General features: G+C 40.0%; 2 protein-coding genes across 4 annotated transcripts; one reads left to right on the forward strand and one right to left on the reverse strand.

The window, feature by feature from the left end:
- Nucleotides 1-1716: 1716 nt before the first annotated feature.
- Nucleotides 1717-11721, reverse strand: DERL2 (derlin 2). 3 transcript variants are annotated; one of them, XM_054575847.1, is made up of 7 exons: nt 11597-11721; nt 10892-10954; nt 8615-8688; nt 7411-7504; nt 6219-6414; nt 5867-5957; nt 1717-3393 (listed from the first exon to the last, which is right to left on the reverse strand). In XM_054575847.1, exons 1-7 carry the CDS (start codon nt 11687-11689, stop codon nt 3288-3290), a joined length of 717 nt encoding a protein of 238 aa, XP_054431822.1. In that variant the 5' UTR covers nt 11690-11721; the 3' UTR covers nt 1717-3287. The 3 variants fall into 3 exon arrangements, with proteins under 3 accessions (XP_054431822.1, XP_054431821.1, XP_054431823.1); XM_054575846.1 differs by having other exon boundaries at nt 1719-3393; nt 10892-10957; XM_054575848.1 differs by lacking the exons at nt 1717-3393; nt 6219-6414; nt 7411-7504; nt 8615-8688 and having other exon boundaries at nt 5892-5957; nt 10892-10957.
- Nucleotides 11722-11952: 231 nt separating this feature from the next.
- Nucleotides 11953-17465, forward strand: MIS12 (MIS12 kinetochore complex component). The gene is made up of 2 exons (XM_054575633.1): nt 11953-12210; nt 15780-17465. Exon 2 carries the CDS (start codon nt 15820-15822, stop codon nt 16438-16440), a length of 621 nt encoding a protein of 206 aa, XP_054431608.1. The 5' UTR covers nt 11953-12210; nt 15780-15819; the 3' UTR covers nt 16441-17465.
- Nucleotides 17466-19615: the final 2150 nt, after the last annotated feature.

The following is a 19615-nucleotide window of genomic DNA, read 5'->3' on the forward strand; positions in this document are numbered from 1 at the left end:
CTATGATCATACCAGCTGCTGGCGGTCACTGTTGCTCCTTGGCTTATCTGACCACCAAACCACTGCCCTTGATCATGTTTGGTTTTGTTCTAGCCTGCTTTAAGATAACCATAAGCCTCAGCAACTAGCTAGAGGTTTGCACGCACATACCTCAATCCCTCTTTAGTTAAAAATACCAGGTAATAGTTTGCTGATCAATAAACAAAGTATTTATTCAGCACATATGTGCCAAGCACTGTGCTAGGCACTGTGGTGGATACAAAAATTTAAGACATGGTCCCTGCCCTTGAGGAGCTTACATTCTCGTGAGGGAGACAAAACTAATACACATGTACCAGCTTGAAACAGTACAAGACAACATATGATTTGGTGTAAGAGTATGTTGTACAGACTTGAAGCTTTACAGGAATTCAAAGCAGAAAGACAATTAATTGGGCCTCAGAGTCAAGATTTCTGAAGGAGCCAGGAAAAGGGCCAGGCCTTGAAGGACTGAAGAGACTTAAACTGAGGTCCCTGCTACATACAAGTGGGAGTAAAGTCCAGAGGAGACAAAAAAAGTATGCATTTGATATGGGGGATAAGAAGTCATTGTGCATTTCTGAGCAGAGAAGTGACTTGACCATAAAAAATTCAACAACTTTAATGCAAATTCATATAATATGCAAATAACTTAGGGGACATCCTACACAACACTAGAAACAGTGGCATATTGTGACTACAACACAGATGGCACTCACCTGTCAAAGGAAAACACAACCGCAACATAAAATACAAGCTATCAAGGATAGACAAGGATAGGCTATCTAGAAAGCCTCTTACGTGACATGCCAATAGCTCCAGTATTTCCTAATTTACACAGACCCCAGAGAGAGAACCGGGGGATCCATTACCAAAATCTAACACTTGGGTGCCCTCTGCTTAGAAATGCTACACAAGAGGTATGAAAGGTATTAGGACATATAAGAGCGACACAGAGAAAGAACAAGTGGAAGAGAGAAACAAATAGAAACCCATAGTGAAAAAAACACACAAAATGTATATAAAATGTTATCTCCTAGGGAGATGCAATTTACACGTCCATTAAAAAAATGAACGTATATTGTATTTCTACAATAACAACAAAACTATGCCTTAGTTAGGTGTGCTTTTGAATGTTACTGGTAGAATCCAGGAATCCCTTAAATTACGTCAGGTAAATTGGTCACAAAATTCCATATACTGAATCTCATTTTTCAGTTGACTTGCATAATGTAAAAGGGTGTTCTGGAAGAATCAAGACTGAGAGGTAAGTTGGAAATAAGGAACTTTCCGTGTGGTCAGGTACGCCTAGGTAAGCTGTTACGCAACACAGGGCTAGGGATGGTAGTAGTGGGATCGGCCAAGCTGCTAAGAGGTCAGTGACTGAGATGACCGCTGCCCAGGGCACAGGGAAGCAGCACCGTCTGGCATCATGCCACTAGGAATTCTCATCCCATCAGAGAAATCGAAGTCCCATAACCGACTGTGTTTAGGCCATAAATTCAAAACTGGCTTCCTGTTTTATGTAATCATTAATATGTACATACATTCCTTATGTAAATGAACAGTCAGTGAATAGATTTTGGGATTAAAATTTTACCACAAAAATTCCATGAATGGGGTAACTCAGTTAACTGAAGGAGAACAAATAAAACTAGAGAAACCCATTTCTAGTCCCAAAGTAAACAATATAAAAAAACCCTTTCTAATTAAATTCAAGCTTTCTTGAACAAAGACATGACAATTTAAGAATCCCATAAGGATTATGTATTCCAAGATTGGCATTTAAAGTTTTTAAACCACTCAGGAAAAAAAGCAGTCCCATTAACCCATATTCTATAAAATTGCAACAATCATATTCAAAATTACCAACTAGCAGCATGTTAAATTCCATTCCTTATGCATATTCCATTGACAGATGTTAAAATACTATTCACTTCACAAACACTATGAAAATTCCCATTTAGGATGTTTATTGTGTTTAATCTAAACCTTCATTTCTGAGGGAAATCTCATATTCTACCACTTCAAGTCTGCAACTACTTAGGAAATAGTCTTGTGCCTACATGCTGTTTATCAAAACTATTTCAAATAATCTCTTTTCTGAGGGTGTCCATTTTAGTCCTCTGGGCTCCCGGAATGACTTAGGCAACATGAACACCAACCTGCTGAGACCCACTCAAGTTACTACTTTGGATAAGGATTGAACCACAGGCATTAAGTTCTTATTTCTGCAGAACCCATCTAATTTCTACCTGATTGGGAAGGTAAACCAGGTACTTGGCTCTGAAAAGCTTCTTGGCTTTTCACGAAGCAAATGACAAATGTTAATCAGCCAAAGTCCCAGGAGAAATGTAACCCTGCCTAACTGCTACCTGCTTATCTGGCTCCGAAGTCAACATTCTAACTTGTTTTCTAGGTCTAAAGATCTTTCTGTTGCTTCACAAGAAGGCGGCCTCTGTCTTCCTCTGGAGTTCTCAATGGAGAAATGCAGGCGTAGGGAGTCAGATGTCACACTAACTTTCTGCCTGTAGCTGGGCTCTCCTGGAGCTGAATTCCTGCTGCTTGGAAGAACCACCCTGCCCCGAACCCCTTTTTTCCACGTGGTCTGACAACTTGAAGTTTTGTAAAACCCCAATGAGAATAAACTATCTGGACAACAGAAACAATTCTTCCTACTGGAGCTGGCATTCTGAATTAGTAAGATGTGCATATTATAGCCACGTTTCCAGTCTTGAAATGGAATCCCGTTGAAAGCTGTGGAGACACAGGAAGCGTGGGCCTGGAAACTGCTCCAAGTTCACACCTATGCAGGAGAGCTGGAATACAGTATCACCGTTTAAAAGATCACACACAAAAGCTCTAATTCAGTGAGAGAGAGATGGAATTCAGTTTTATTTTGTCCTCCCTGAAACTTCCATTTACACCATGGCCTCGTCTATCACAGAAGAGGAGGAGGAAAAAAGCTCTGCCTTACACCACAGAGCTCAAGTACTCATGTACTTGTGCACTAGAGGTGGCGGGGTGTTTGCTTCTCCAGTTTTTTGGCTCCAAGAGATTACACTTTCAGTACCAGAGCAGTGAGGAATCACTGGCAAACTGCTTGAAATGTCTTCTGGATTAGTGTACCATTTCATAAAGTGCTTCTGGAGTTAAAATCTGTCAAGCTGTCAAAAGTGTCCACACTTTTGCAACACAAAGGATAGAAGAATCCCAATGGATGATTCACTTAGTCCTTCCCAGCTGGGTCCATTATTGGCACTGCCGCTTTACCCGCCGAGGCGCTGGCCCTCACCCCAGGCGAAGCCTCCTGGCCGCTCTTCTGGCAGTGGATTATAATTTGGATCCTCATCTGGTGTATCAAAAATAGCCTTCCTAAAAGACAGGAAACAGATATAACTTAGTTCCACAGTCATTTTAGGTCCTAGATACTTCAAGGTCAAAAAGATCCCTGGGGTTTCTACCTATGGACAAGCATTACATCTGTCTGCCAATGAAAAAGTTATGTTTTTTGTTGTTGAATTTATTGGGGTGACATTGGTTAATAAAATTATATAGGTTTCAGGTGTATAATTCTGTATTACATCATCTGTATATTGTGTGTTCACCACCCCAAGCCAAGTCTCCTTCTGTCACCATTTATCCCCCGTCCCCTCTTCTACCTTTCCCCATCCCCAATCAGTTTTGGTTACTCCCAAAACTGATACATTATTTAAGAAAAAAAGAATTGTTGACCATGTAGCAAACTTGAATGTAGTCCTGTCTGACAAGGTGGTTTTGCTCCAGCTGGCTTTATTCACCTCTGTAAAGGTGCTAATAGTGAGTGAACTTTAATGCAATTATTGACCAAATAATTAACACATTTTCCAAAAAGGCAAGAACTTCATGAATCCAGAATAACAATTTGAAGTCCAGATGATTTGGCCTAAGTTATCATATTTTGAAGGTATTCATAATTATTTCATATTTACATTAGCTTTTACCTCCTCTACTAATTTTTAAAACAAAAAGCAATACATGCTACTTATAGAGAAAACAGTGAAGAAGCCTCAGAGATACCTTTAATGAAGGAATCAAAGCAACTACTACCACTTGGAGGAGTTCAACAAACTTAAATCCTGGCCTAATAGACTGTAATTAGAAGGGTTCAGTATCGCTTTTCTGACATTCCTGCCAAAGATGCAAAACCTAAACCTAAATGTGAGAGAATACCAGGCAAACCCAGATTGAGAGATATGCCACAAATGGGCCTATAACCTTTACAAAAGTCAATGTCATGAAAGTCAAGGAGAGATTGGAGAGCTGTTCCATGCTAAAGGAGACTAACTAAATGCAACTCCTGAAGCTGAGCTGCGTTCTTTTGCTATAAAGATTATTATTGGGACAATTCCCAAGTCTGGAATTGTGTTAGGGGAGTAACATTCACTTCCTGTTTTTGACTGTAGAAGAATGTTCTTGTTTATAGAAAATACACATTAAAGGGAGTCAGGGGGCATTAGACTGACAATTTACTTTCAAATACCTAAGGGAAAAAAAGTCCTTTGTATGCCATCTTATGGCTATCAAACTAGGAAAGAGTAAACATAATACCTCTACGTTTGTCAAGAATGTGGGGAAACAGACACCTACACAGTGCTGGTAGAAACGTAGACCTGAACATCCATTCTGGATGGCGATTTAGCAACAAAATAGAAATTTCACTTCTAGGAATTTAATATTTGAAAATAATCATAGGTGTACGCTAGGATTTAGCTACAAGGATATTCATCACTCCAATTATAGAAGGGAAAAGCAAGCGCTAATGCCACTGTCCATCAATAAGGGATTAGGCCCTGGCTGGGTAGCTCAGTTGGTTAGAGCATTGTCCTGATACACCAAGGCTACAGACTCGATCTCCGGTCAGGACACATACAAGAATCAACTAGTGAATGCATAAATAAGTGGAACGACAAATCATGTTTCTCTCTCTCTCCCCTTTACTCTCTCTGAAGTCAATAAATTAAAAAAAAAGTCTACTCATAAAATTATGCTACATTCATGTCACGTGGTTTCATGCAGCTGTCACAATTTAGTAGGACATTTATATGAAAAATTATGACATATATTACTTAAAAAGAATGTTATGAAAAAGCATTTTAAAAAAGTATACAGACAATAAGACTGCAGAACACATGAAAAAGTTAGTAAATGATGAAATTAAGGAAGATCTGACTCTTTGTTTTGCTTAACTATTCTACAACCAACACTTTATAATAGAAACTCACATTTTATTCCTCAAGTGAACCCTTTTTAATGCAGTGTATCTCAAGGACACAAAATTTTGGAGTAGAAAGAGGTCCTATGAAAGCTGCATTCTCAGGAAAAATGAAGTGCAAAAAGGAAGGGACTTGGCTGGTTGGTGAACAGCCTGCACCTGGCTTCTAGCCCAAAGCTATTTCCCTTCTACTGCTTCTCTCTACCACTTGTTTGGAAGGCCAGATATTCCACCATTAAAAACGTTCTTCTAGTCAGTTTTGCCCATTTTGCTACCTCACCTCTCTAAACTCAGCAGTTTTCTTTTTTTATTTTTATATTCTCAAAAACTCCGCAGCTTTCCTAACACCAACAGGCTCCGCTCTGGGAAAGGAGGGGTGAGTGGTCACCCTGCAGGGCAGCGCCCCCCACCCCCGTGCCGGGCCGGTTAACCTCCCTCCTGCCCCGACTCTGCTGCCGTCTGTTCCTACTGACCCCAATGCTCCTCAGCCGCAGGTGGGCCACTCAGTCTGCAAATATTTACTGACCTGCCCACTGATCAGGGACCTGTCCCAGGTTATCTGCAAAACACATACAACCTGGTTTCGATACTCACAAAATAGATGGTGTTTTCAGAATTCTTATTCCACCAGGCTGATTGGGAAATACATCTTCCAAGAAAAAATATATGTGTCCCACTGCAATACCTAAAGTCAGCCAGAAATAAAGGAGAGAGAGGATTAAAATTTCAATTGCAAGTGAATACACAAACATAAATTCCTTATATTCAGGAAGAAATAGCAATATAATTAGTGAGAATTAAAAACCTAATATCACAGTCTTGTAGCATATAACTATGAAATAATTCCATAATAGATATTATATGAAGGCCAAACAGAATAAACAAGAAAAATAATGACAGAATAAGTTTATAAGTAGAATCACAGAAATAGTGGTAAGACTCTTACCTAAGAGGTCCACAATGATTGAGTTCCCCAACAATAAAGAAAAGCCCATGAGCACCCAGGGTAAAAAGGGGGCCTGGAAATTGAGAAGGCCGAAGAAGTTCATGCGGACATACGGGTTCCTTCGGCTCCACACGTAGACAAGCATTATTGTAAAGGCCTGGCCCAAGAAAACTAAGCTCACAAACAAACCAAAAATCTAGCAGATGGCATTAAGGAAAATATCAACATTACAAGTGTCATAGGGGAGACTGGGCAAGAGAACAAAGAATTATGCTCCCACAAAAGTTCAAATTAGGAAAGCTGAGCATTAATTACATCTGTTTTTTAAAAAATAGGTTTTACCTTATTTATTTTTAGAGAGAAGGGAAGGGAGAAGGAGAGGAAGACACTGATGTGAGAAACATCGGTAGGTTCCTCACTGGGACAAAACCCACAACCCAGGCATGTGCCCCTACTGGGAAATCAAACCAGCGACCTTAGCTTTGCCGAACAATACCCAACCGATTTAGCCACGCTGGTCAGAGCAGTTACTTACATCTTTGGAAGAAAAAATCCTGAAAATAATTTCCCAGAGCAATCAGGCAAAAACCTGCTTAGGCCAAATCATCTGGACTTCAAACTGTTATTCTGGATTCATGAAGTTCTTGCCTTTTTGGAAAATGTGTTAATTATTTGGTCAATAATTGCATTGAAGTTCACTCACTATTAGCACCTTTACAGAGGTGAATAAAGCCAGCTGGAGCAAAACCACCTTGTCAGACAGGACTACATTCAAGTTTGCTACATGGTCAACAATTCTTTTTTTCTTAAATAATGTATCAGTTTTGGGAGTAACCAAGTAAGTGTCTTACCAACTTAATCTTTTAAAAGTGAGGTATGCCCATGAACAATAGTGTATCTCAGATACATAACAGTAACCCACCTGGGTTAAAAGTCCCTCTGACTTGTTCCCAGTAGAAAAGCATCTTGTGGAAAAAAAAAAAAAAAAAAAGGAAAAGAAAAGCATCTTGTCTAACCTCTAGGCTTAGAAAGTTGTCCATAAAGCGTGCTATGAAATAAATATTAGTACACTGAGGCTAAAATCTGTTGGTCTGTTTGGGGATATTCAGTGAATTGTGGGAGACAGATGAGAAACTAGGAAGAGAGAGGGTGTTAGCATTTTCTTGTGTTTGTTCTATTTGTTGAAGGATACAGTCATTAAGAATCCACCAAAAAGAAACATAAATACAAAGTCTGCTGTCCGACCTCGGAAAGAGCCTTCTTCTAGCATTCGACAGTAACGATATCTTAGGTTCCAAGTTAAGAAAATGTTAAGCATACAAATATGAAGAAAGTAAAATTTAATATATCATGTAGGTACACTTGGACTCCACGTTATTTGTAAGTCAAGCCTTTTTTCTGAAAGAACATTTATGAGTAGCAGTATTGTTACTTCTCTTTTACATTTTAGTCAACTATGTTTTACAAAATCTTCCCAATTGGGGAAATGAGCCAGATGTTGCATACACATGCTTCCAGCCACCTATTACACCTTTTTAAAATTTGTATCATCTTTTTCATGCTCTGCCACACAATCTGTATCACTTTTTCACAACCTAATTTAGAAGAAATACCCATCAAGAACCCCTGCGTGATAATCTACTTCTTCAGGCCAGGCAGATTAAGCATTTCCATATCTCAGTCAATGAAGTTTTGTTACAATAAAAAAATTATCAGAAACTTACCAGAATAATGTAGTATTTAGGCGACAGAGGAATCCATCCAAGGGTAGGAATCCTGTCACACCTACAAGGCTCTCTGTCTACTGCAGATGAGGTGAGTTGTAACTGCCCTTTCCAGAGGGTCAGAGTGGAGCAGAAAGCTCTCTGCTCAGTAGCCCCAACTACCACAGGACCAGAGCACAACCGTCTTTCAAGAAGCCGGAACATGGCAAGCCCAGCCGACATTAGGGCACTGTCTTTTCATCCAGTAGAACAAGTAACTAAGATACACGATTTCAAGTTTCCATTTCTTATCAACCCACTCCCAAACCTCTATCAAAACTGTTAATTATCAAAACAAACCAACCAAAGAACTGTTAATTATCACTGTATCTGCTGATGTTATCTTGTAACTGAATTAAATCATTCCTCTCAATTGATCAGATTTACTAGTGACTTATGGGGAGAAATTGAATCATTTTATGGTTAAGTACCTCCCCTTTGAACCAACAGGGACTTAGAGACACCATCAAAACATTACTACCTCACCAACTACTCTATGCACCACTGAGCCAGTACCTAGAAGTTACAGCTAAGATTGGGAACAAAAATAACAGGATTAATAGTTTTAACTTAATATTGTATGTCCTAAGTAAACCTAAAGTTTTTATGCTAACCCCACTTAATAAAGGATACAGAAAAATCATGTTAAATAAAAAATTGAATCCAACTGGCCCAAAAAATAAGAAATTGGTGATTAGCCTCCATATCTGTTAAAAGAAAAAAAATCAAGAGAAAGATAAATTGAGTAAAACATACCAGGAAACATTTCCATATTAAGACAAAAGAGATATCCTCTGACTACAATATTGAACGTCATGGATATGTGATACTATGATCTGAACCAAAAGATGGGGCATAAAATTTGACGCTGGATTTTGGGCTGCTTCTAGTTGAAAATATGAATGATGTCACGGAGCCCCTGAAGTGTGTAAGGATAATAGGACAGAAAACTTAAAATTGTGATTGTCCTTAACATGGTCAGACAAATTATGGAAAAACTTTGATGGAAAGACAAGGTTAATTTGCATAATAAAAACAGTGCTTTCCTTTTGTAGTATCACAATCTAATGAACAGTCTTGCATTATCAGAAAAAAACTCCAGGGATCTAATATAAATTGCTAAAAAAATGTTTCTATATTAGGTAGTCCAAAACATCCACAGTAAAGAATAATTATAAAGCAAATACTCAAGTTCCAGTCTGAACAAATAGCGAACTCCCTACAAGTAAAGACCTAATGCTCTATTCACTGAATTCTATAATTGATAGATATAAGAATCCTCATTTTTCTTGTTGGGTAGATATACTCTTACCTACCCAACCCACACAATAAAAACAACTTCTCACAATGGTAGAGCACTTAACATTTTAAAGTGTTTTTAACATATTCTATTATCCCATGTGATCTCAATCCTGCTACTGCCATCCCCATTTCACAAATAAGAAAACTAAGAGCTTTAAGTACTTTTAAAATGACTTGCCCAGGGATATATAAATTGTAAAGGAGACTGAACTCAAACCTGAAAATTGCAACTCCTAATGCAGATACATAGTATCAAGGGTTTAACGCCAGGCAAAATCAAGCCAAGCAAGTATTAACTGGGAGGCAATGCCTGGATGGAGCTATACAGCTCCCAGCAAAGGCCATTTCAAAGGAAGGAAGACAGTGACAAGAGTCCACAGGACTGCTTTATGCACCATTAAATTCTTAAGAATTGGTATTTATTAATGTTGAAACAATTCAGTTCTACATACTAACTGCATCCAAAATTTTAAGAGTCCTCAACCCAGTGAAGAGGCAAGCATATAAATAAGAGCAAGTATGAGATGAGAGATGCTCTGAAAGAAGCATTGACAGATACTCTAGGGACACAAAGGAGAACGAATCTAAGGTTACACAAAAGCTGTATTTTGATAGGCAAGCTGGAGATCAATTGGTCTAAAGTGAATGAAACACATTTGAAATAGGAAATAGAAGGTGTAGAGGCAGAATTACTGGTTTTTAGGTCTCTCTCTCCCCAACAATAGCCTGTATAAACATCCTGAGCAGAAAAATACATCTTTTAGTATTCTAATTACTGGAAAGGAGTATTCCCCCACTATAATCTAATAAACTGGCATGCTGTTTAAGATGTCGGTCTTTTGGACTTTTGTCAGTATGACCTGATCCCTGGAAGAAGGAGCAATTCAAAAGCACTAATAGACTTGAGGCGCTCTCCCTCTTGGGACCAGGCCTGCGCCTTTCCCTTCCTCCACTTCTTTGTCCCAGGCAAGTTACCTTTGTTCTCTCTCCTAAGCTCCAAGATCCTTTCTCTGCCTCTGTAACTTGTTCCCTAGGCAGCCCAGCTGGCTCACTTCTACTACTTCTGTAACTTTCTAAATAGGCTTTCTCTTGTAATATGAAAATAAATAATAAAATAAAAAAGCACCGATAGAGTTGAATTTCTGAACTAGACCATGGTGATAACACCAAGGTGGTGGGTGTGCCGGGTGGTGACTGCACAAAATAAGGGGACCCTGTGAGAGTCTCCCTGGGTAGCTCTCTGGTCAGTCTCCTCTCAAATACAATATTAACTTTGAACTAGTGATTCCTTAATATAGGAACTGGACACATCAAATCAAAACCATGCAGGGAACTTAAAAAAAGTAAGTAAATACAGATTCTTACGTCTTACCCTTGGTGATTCTGATTTGGTACATGAGGAGGAGTTTGAGAATCACTTAAACATCCCCGAGGTGATTCTGAAGCCCAGTTAGGCTGCAGAATCACTGCTTTATACCCTCACAATAAGACGTATAAGCAAATATTCCCACTGAATTCTTTTTTGAGGGAGTGTATGGCAGGATTTGCTACTAAAAAGAAAAACAAGTTTAAAAACTGAAACAATCATGGCTGTGATGGACCACTTACTTGGAAGTGTTTAAAGATTAATTCAGGATTGAAGTACAGCTGAAAAGGTGTGATCAATTCCAGCTGCTGAAATAGAAAAAGAACTCCTTAAAGCAAATCACTCTTAGATATAGGGCAAGTAAAGAGCAACTGCTATGAATCTGCCCATCACATGGGCATCACCTAAAACAGGTGGGTGAAGTAACACAACTCTCTCAAAAGAACCGAGATGCAAGACCCTGCCAGCGCCAGGGCTGGGTGCTTCCAGACATCCTCTATATTCACGCTCTTTATTTCAAGACTCTTCCCTCTCGACAAGTTCCAGCTTTCTATCGTCGGTATCTAAGACTATTCATAAGCAGATTCTTCCCGCCCCCCCGCCCACCCCCACTAGTCACCGAGGCAGCACTTGGCCATCGTCAGAGTTCTCACACGTGTTTTCTGGGTGGACGGCTCCCGCTGCCCCGACTTGCTATACGTCTGGCCTTCATCTCTCCGAAACTGACCTGCAGTCCTGATCCTCCACCCCTCCTGCAGTAGCACTCCCTTCTCCGGTCACCGGATAAGCACTCTCAAAGCAATTCCGAATCCCAAAGTGAGTCCTGTCCACCTCCACCGACCCCTGAGACCAGCCCATCTGGGCTTCCTTGAGGCCCAAACCCCAGTTTCCTGAGGACCGATCATATCCAGCCCGGATAATGAGAAGCTGGCGGTGCAGCAGCTCACCACTGCGGCGGTGGTGAGGACGCAGGCAGTGGTGTAAGCGCGGCTAACCGGTGGGATCTGCAGGTACTCCAGCCTGAGGCTCTGGTACGCCATCTTCCCCTTCGCGGCCAGCCCCTTCGCCCCACTTCCCCTTCCGCCCGTCTAGTAAACGTGGGGGCAGGGGAGGGAGCGATTAAAGAGGTCTCTTGTTGCCCTGCCCACTGCTGTCCAATCGGCGCCGCGCCACCTGCCCGCCACCAATCGCAAGAGGCCTAAAAAAAGCCATCCACCAATCACGAGTTGCGTCTCCGCGGGCCCCGGCCTTGCTTCCTCACCCGTCTACGTCACAGAGAAGAGAGCAAATACAGGTTCCTTACGCCAATCCCCGCGGGCCACAGCGAGCTTGCCCGCCCGGCCCCTTTCAGTCACCAATCTAGGCGGCTCCCTCACGATCGTATAGCCAGCCAATCAGAAGCAGGTCAGCATCCCGCCTTCGCCGTCGTTCGCTGGGGCAAGCATCGGTCGGAATATTGGGGAACGATCCGCCCCGCCGATCCTTGGCAGCAAGAGGTGGTTTAAAAGAGGTGGCGGGAAGCCACTGTTTGATCGAACTTATCACCCTCATGGTCGCTTCGGTAAGTGCCGCGGGGCTGCAGTTTCTCAGGGGAGGACAGGGAAGGAGTGGAACTGGGTTAGGCATCCTCGCGGGGCGCTGGAGCAGCCTCACTGGCGGCGCCTGGACCTGAAGGTCCCGGCATGCAGCGGGGCTGCGGGGCCCGACGGGAGCCGGTCCTCCGGCCGGAAGCAGTGCCTGCTCGGCGGTTTCTGCTGCTCAGTCAACTCAAATTCTTGAGGTGTCCAGGGCACCTCCAGTGTTTACTCTTGATTGTTACTTATCGATTAGGCCGTCTTCGTCCTGCCCTCAGGAACTCCAGGGCTAGCAGAGAAGATGAGACAGGCCCGTGATAATATCCTGAAGTAGCGCTCGGTCAGTTCCTGAAGAAAGGTCCTGATGGCGTTCCGAGGAGGGGTGCGTCACCGAGAAAGTGTATTTAAACTGACCCTTGAAGGATATTGGGCCACAGCGGCTTTCCTTGAGGGAAAGATATCACAGGGAAAAAAATAGTTCGGTTTGGTTGGAACAAAGATTAGTCAGATCTTGACAGACAAAAAGGAAGCGCTGAAGGTTTTTGGAATAGAGAGTGACAATATAATCTGGTAATATATAAGAAAGGGACCAAGTAAAAGGGTGGAGACAGTGGTTTTTAAAAAAGATGTGAATGGGTAATTCACAGGAGAAACCTGAAAAACTAACACGTATGAAGTGGTACCCTTCACACTTTTACTGGTAATAAGAGAAATGCACTCAAAAATATTTCTGCCTGCTCCCCGGATACTGCCCTCACAACCTGTTGATAAACAATGCTGATTTTACTGCTTACCCTGGTAAGGGAGAAGAAAGGACGGCGAGAGAGCTTTGGTGTCAGTCATAGGGAAGAAAGGCAAGATCGGAACTTTTTTGAGAATTCCAGGTTTGCTTTAAGGTGGATTTTCCGTTTGGGGGCTTGATGAGGATTGGGGAGCTATCTAGAAGTAACAGTCCAGTATTGGTAGAAGCAGCCGAGGCAAGGGTTTCAGAGAATCTTAGGGGACAGATCGTCCATGCTTCCCGTTTGGTGCGGTTCAAGCCATTAGAACAGTGAAAACACACTGGTCTCCCAGAACAGTAATGTTATGCTAATGTAAACAGTAAGTTTTTTGTTGGCTTAGGGGCAGGTAGGTAGTTTCAGTCCTCAGTATCCAACCTGTGTGTGGAGCTAGATGGTTTTGGTTTTCAAAAAACGACATTGTAAAACAATTTTATATCTACTAAATTGGTCAAAATTGTAATGTTGGATAGGTGTTGGCTACGATATGAGAATTCTCATATACTGCAAGTGGCAGTGTAAACCACTGTAGGACACTCCCTCCCCCAATGTTCTGGAGAACATTTTGGCAGTATTTAGTGATATTATGAGTAAATTCTATGGCTGGCAATTACTTGCTTGTGTAAATACCCTGCAAGTCCCTAAGGAAACGACATAGGGTGTTGTTTATTACAGCATCATTTCTGGCAGTAAGGTGCTGAAAGCAAACTAGGTGTCTGTCCCAAGGAGAATGGACATTAAGTGTGGTATATGCTTATGAGAACATTGTTCGAATATTTCATTCAGAACCAATGAAGTAAACTTACATATAATAACATGAAGAGATTGCAAATGTAAAGAAAAATATAAACATACATATACAAAACTGTATTTTTAAAGAATATATATCTAAAAATTAAAGATAAATAAAAAAACGTGTATGTTAAAAACATTACCCTGGCCAAGTAGCTCAGTTGGTTAGAGTGTCATCCCGTCATACTGAGGTTGCAGATTGGATCCCCAGGTAGGGCACATACAGGACTCAACCAATGAATGCATAAATGAGTGGAACAACAAATAAATTGATTTTTTTCCTCTGTCTTTCCAAAATAACTTTAAAAACTTTAAAAAAGGCATTAGAGTAGGTTCCTGTAGGAGACAAAAGGTGGAAGAATAAAAAAGTAAGAGAAGACCTGGCATGAACTAAAAATAGAGTGCCATGAAATAAGAAGTATTATTAGTTCAGTTATGCATATGTGAAGTCCTTAAGGAGGACAGAAATGTGGTTAGTAAGGGTTGAATGATGAAGGCCCTTGTAAGCCATGTTGAAAACAGTTTGAACTTGATCCTGAAGGCATAGGGCAGTGTTGCAGAAATCAAAATCCTGCCAACCCAGAGATTCCTTTCCACAAGACATAGAAAAGAAAGTTGTTTTATTACTGAATAGTTATATCAAGATTACAACACATTGTAGATAATCTAAGTGAGATTACAAAGACAAAAAAATTCTACTCTATTTATGCAGCCAAGCAATTACAACCATTCTATTTTTAGCCATTACATAATTTTTTAAGATTACCTGCATCTTGTCTTCCTAAAAAAAGAGTTGATCACACCATTTGCTTCAAATTCTTTCATAAAATTCATCCTAAAATCACCTGGTATTTGAGGTAGCCATTTATTTTAGCTAATTGCCTCTGTCTGAAGGAATAATAAAACTATTACTTCCATGACAAGCATATGATTATAGTTCAGAAAAAAGGGTACCCAGGTTAAAAACTCCCACAGTGACAAGGAGATAGGAGGGCTATTTTCCTAGATGTTTACATTCTAAAGTAATGACTTCTAGACCTTTGAAAAAACATGTTGGGGTTGTAGAGCTCACAAGAGGCTTGTTCAGCTTCCAAATGGGATTTTCCCCCCCATGGCTAGATTAGAAAAACAGAGAGTTGAAGACATTGGCAAGAGAGTGGTTGAAGTGATGGATGGTGTAGCCTAAAATGGATAGGGAAAGAAGTGAAATGGGATGGACTGAATGCAAGGAAGAGAGGATCAGAGGGCTACAAGTTTTGATAGTTAAGGTATAGTATGAGTATGTGATTAGGGTATAATATGAGTTGGAAGAATAGCATAAGAAGTTGTGAACAAAAAAATAGGGCAGTAGTGCCCTGACTGGTGTGGCTGTGGATTGAATGCTGGCCTGTGAACGAAAGGTCACTGGTTCGATTCCCAGTCAGGGCACACGACTGGGTTGTGGGCCAGGTCCCCAGTCGGGGGTGGGGTGGAGTAGTCAAGAGGCAATCGATTGATGTATTTATTGCACATCGATGTTTCTCCTCCTCTCTTTCTCTCTCACTTCCCCTCTCTCTAAAAATAAATAAATAATAAAATACTTCTTGAAAAGAAACAGGACAGTTGGGGAGAGAGTTAAAAATATCAAAAGCCAGGTGGCTAAAAGAGTAAAGCTGTTGAAACTCATGAAACTGAGTGTTTAGGGCACTGGCTAGGTTATCTGTCTAAATTTGAACGTTGTTTAGGGTGATTAAAGACTTCCAAAGACTGAGCCACAGGCCAGAATCCACAATAAATGAGAGGTAAGGGAAATGAGAGGGTAAGGGAGGTGATAGGCTGATCGAAAGAGCCTCAGAGAGGCAAGAGTTTGCATCCTATTTTGGGTGAGTGAGGCTGGAATTGGCATTGGTATCAAGAAACACAAGCTTTTCTATCTGAAATGGGATTTGTTGCTCTTCTCAGATGATTTTTTTAAACCAAATGATTTTTTTTTTTTACATTTACAGATTTTTCACAATCAAAATTAACATAGCAGAATAAGCCAAGATGTCTGTTGATCCAATGACCTACGAGGCTCAGTTCTTTGGCTTCACACCACAAACGTGCATGCTTAGGATCTACATTGCATTTCAAGACTACCTATTTGAAGTGATGCAGGCTGTTGAACAGGTTATTCTGAAGAAGCTGGATGGCATCCCAAACTGTGAGATTAGCCCAGTCCAGATTCGTAAATGCACAGAGAAGTTTCTTTGCTTCATGAAAGGACGCTTTGATAACCTTTTTGTCAAAATGGAGCAGCTGTTTTTACAGTGGATTTTGCGTATTCCACCAAATATCTTGCTTCCCGAAGATAAATCTCAGGAGAGTCATTCTTACAGTGAAGAAGAATTCCAGCTTCTCCAAAAAGAAATTGAACAGTTACAGGAGAAGTATAAAACTGAATTGTGCACTAAGCAGGCCCTTCTTGCAGAATTAGAAGAGCAAAAAATTGTTCAGGCCAAACTTAGGCAGACATTGGCTTTGTTTGATGAGCTTGAAAATGTTGGCAGAAATCATGGGACTAGTGATTTTAGGGACAGTTTGGTGTTCCTGGTCCAGAACTCCAGAAAACTCCAGAATATTAGAGACAATGTGGAAAAGGAGAGCAAAAGACTGAAAATATCTTAATTTCTAAATAGTAAAAGGAGCCAGTCAAATGTAGAATGATAAAGGATTTATATCAATGACTATTCTTATTTTAGTGAACTGTATATTTTGTTGGATTTTCTTTGTTTACTCTTGCTTATATTACACGTTTTCCTCTTTTTTGGTCCATTCTCCTGAAGAATCTACAAACAAACCTTTGAAGCATTTATTTCTTACAGTCCTCTAATAGGTAGGAAGGGATTCTTGATCCATTAAAGACTTACTTGGGGCATGATGAAGAAATAAAGCTTTCTATGGCCAAAGATATTTGTAAAAGTTGTACCTTGGTCATGAGTCTTTTTTAACCTTGATCCTTTTTACTTATGCTTTAGATGAGACCAAATGACAAAAAGACTGAGTGAGTGGCTCCTTTATTAATCAACTACTACACTGGGGGACAGCCAAAATAGAATGTTTGCTTTTGCCCTATAATTTTTCTTATAGGGGGAAGTTGATAACTAGTTGAAAGAAGCAAGTAGCAGAGAAAACAACCATGATTTTTAAAAAAAGAAGAAAGAAGTTTCTTCTTTTCAAAATAAATCCTTTCTATGACCAAGGCCTTGATGATGTAAAACAATTTACTATATTGGAGCCCAGCAGTGGAAGACCTTGGACAAAAAAAAGGCAGATCTCACTGGAATAGAAAAGGAAGCCTGGAACATACCCAATAGCGAAGCTTATATTAACTGACTGTTAGGTATTTATGCCATTTTTTTTCATACTCCAGATAGCTTTGGGATTTTCCTTGCACCTAACATTTAATTAACTTATGTATTCACACTGATAAGCATTCAATATTATGTACCTTCCGTGGGAAATTTTAGCTGTGTCTTTTGCTTAAATTCAATGGAGTGTGATATTTCCTTTTGAAATTAATCCATGTAACATGTTAAGTCACCCAAAGAAAGGGAAGATTTGGGAAGAGTTACTCTCAGGGTATTGCTTGCCCTCCAAATAACAGGATTTGGAGTTTTTCCTTTATGTAGAAGAGTAACATAGGGTATTAATATTTGCAATTAAATATTCATAGATTTAGGAAGTCTGTGTTTACTTGGAATATGATTATTATCAAAGAGTTCTTTTTCCAATCCTGTACATGAAATATATGTATGTAAAGGCTTTGGATTTTGATATTCTGCTGTCTAATGTTATGGTATGTTTCCTTCAATATTTTTACCCAAATGAAATTTTTAAAATGCTTTTCTTTTACATTTGTAGGTTACTTAAAGTCCGCTAGTATAGTAGGTTGAATGGTGATGTCCCAAAAGGTTTGTCTATGTATGTTATGATTCCTGGAAACTATGTTCCCTATTTTGAAAAAATTTTTTGCAGGCATAATTAAGAATCTGGGAGATGAGATCATTCTGACTTATCTGCAGAGAGGGGTGGCTAAATCCAGTGCTAAATGTCTTTTATAAGGAAAATCAAAGAGAGATTTGAGATGGAGGAGGAGGCATTATGGCCACAGAGGCAGATTGTAGTGACTCAGTGAGAAGTTCAGGAATGCCAACAGCGGCCCCAAACTGGAAGAGGCAAAGGGGAGATTCTCTCCTACAGCCTCTAGAGGGCATATGGCCCTGCTGACACCCTCATTTTGAATTCTTGGCCTCCAGAACTAAGACTACATTTCTGTTGTTTTAAGTCACTAAATTTGTTACGGTAGCTACAGAAAACTAATGCACTTAGTAAAATTAGAACATTAAGATACTCATAAGGATGTAAGCTGTTATTAAGGAAATGACAGCTGAGACCTGACTTGCCCCATTATATATGCAGTAATAGGGTTTGTCTGAATACAGTTAAAATATGAACAAGACTTGGAACAGTAGGGTGAAATCCACAGTGATTAGAACTCAGGAGTCCATTTCATGTTGAGTAAGTGCTTAATAATTTTTGGATATTAATACTATTACCATTTGTCATAGTAATATCTCTATAGGAACAAGTTCATCTGCTTAGCCCCATTGTCCTCTAATAATTAAATCCCTCCCTCAAAAATTCAAAAATCAGGATAATAAACGCTTGATTACCTACTTGGTCCATTGCCCTATCTCCCAACCAGCATCAATTTCACCCAATTTCCTGCTGCTTTCTACATTAAATCACATGATTTTGTAATATCAAAGCTTCCCCCAAGCTTTCCCTTGCATTTATCTATTTACTCGCCCTTAAAACATCATGCCTGTTCCCCACTGTATACCCCCAAATAGACTTCTCATCCTGCAGCTGCAGTGACAGGGCCAATTTGGGAGACAGTTTGGCATTAATAGAAAGTAGAATGGCCATTACTACCAGCCTTACCAAAATAGAATTATAAGGACATTCGGTGTAAGAGGTTCGTATTCAGTTCCAATGGGAGTTTTCCTCATATCACAAGGCAATTTTCAGGCACCACCTGGGTGTCCTACAGTTTAACTCAATCTGACATTATCTACTCAGAGATGGCATCAGATTCCACAAAGGGCTCAGCCCCACAAAGGCTACTCTTCAAATTCCAACCACAAGCTCAGGTACTTCTGACTGACTGGCTATAGATCAGAGGTTCTGTTGACCCTCTTCTTGGATTTAACTAACTTGCTAGAGTTGCTCACAGGACTCAGGGAAACTACTCACTTGATTACCAGTTTATTACAAAGGACACATGACTTAATGGCCAGATGAAGAGATACCTAGGATGAGGTCCCAAAGAAGAGTTTTTATCCCCACAGAGTTTGGACGTGGTGGAGGTGTTCTGGTTACAAAACCTGAAAGCTTTCCAAACTCGGTCTTTCTGGGTTTTTATGGAGGCTTCATTTCATAAATTACTGGCCACTTGTGATCGAAGTTGGACCTCTAATACCATGTATAAAGATAAACTTGAAATGGATCAAAGACCTAAATAAAAACTAAAAGTATGAAATGCCAAGAAGAGAACACATGTAAATCCTTGTAATCCTGAATTAGGCAATTGTTTTTTAGAGTTGACATCAAAAACAAGCAACAAGGGGAAAAAATAAAATTACATAAAATTAAAAACTTTTGTACTCCAGACACCATCATGAAAGCAAAAACACTCAATGTTACTCCAATAAATTCAACAAAAAAGTAAAATAAAACATTACTCATGGTGAGGAAAAAAGTCCCCATGATTTTTGTTGCATTTATTGACAAGATTTAG

The sequence above is a fragment of the Pteronotus mesoamericanus genome, unplaced genomic scaffold (assembly GCF_021234165.1).
Source record: "Pteronotus mesoamericanus isolate MK-2021 breed Mesoamerican mustached bat unplaced genomic scaffold, CSHL_Meso_final contig_317, whole genome shotgun sequence".
In the NCBI taxonomy this organism is placed as follows: Eukaryota; Metazoa; Chordata; class Mammalia; order Chiroptera; family Mormoopidae; genus Pteronotus; species Pteronotus mesoamericanus.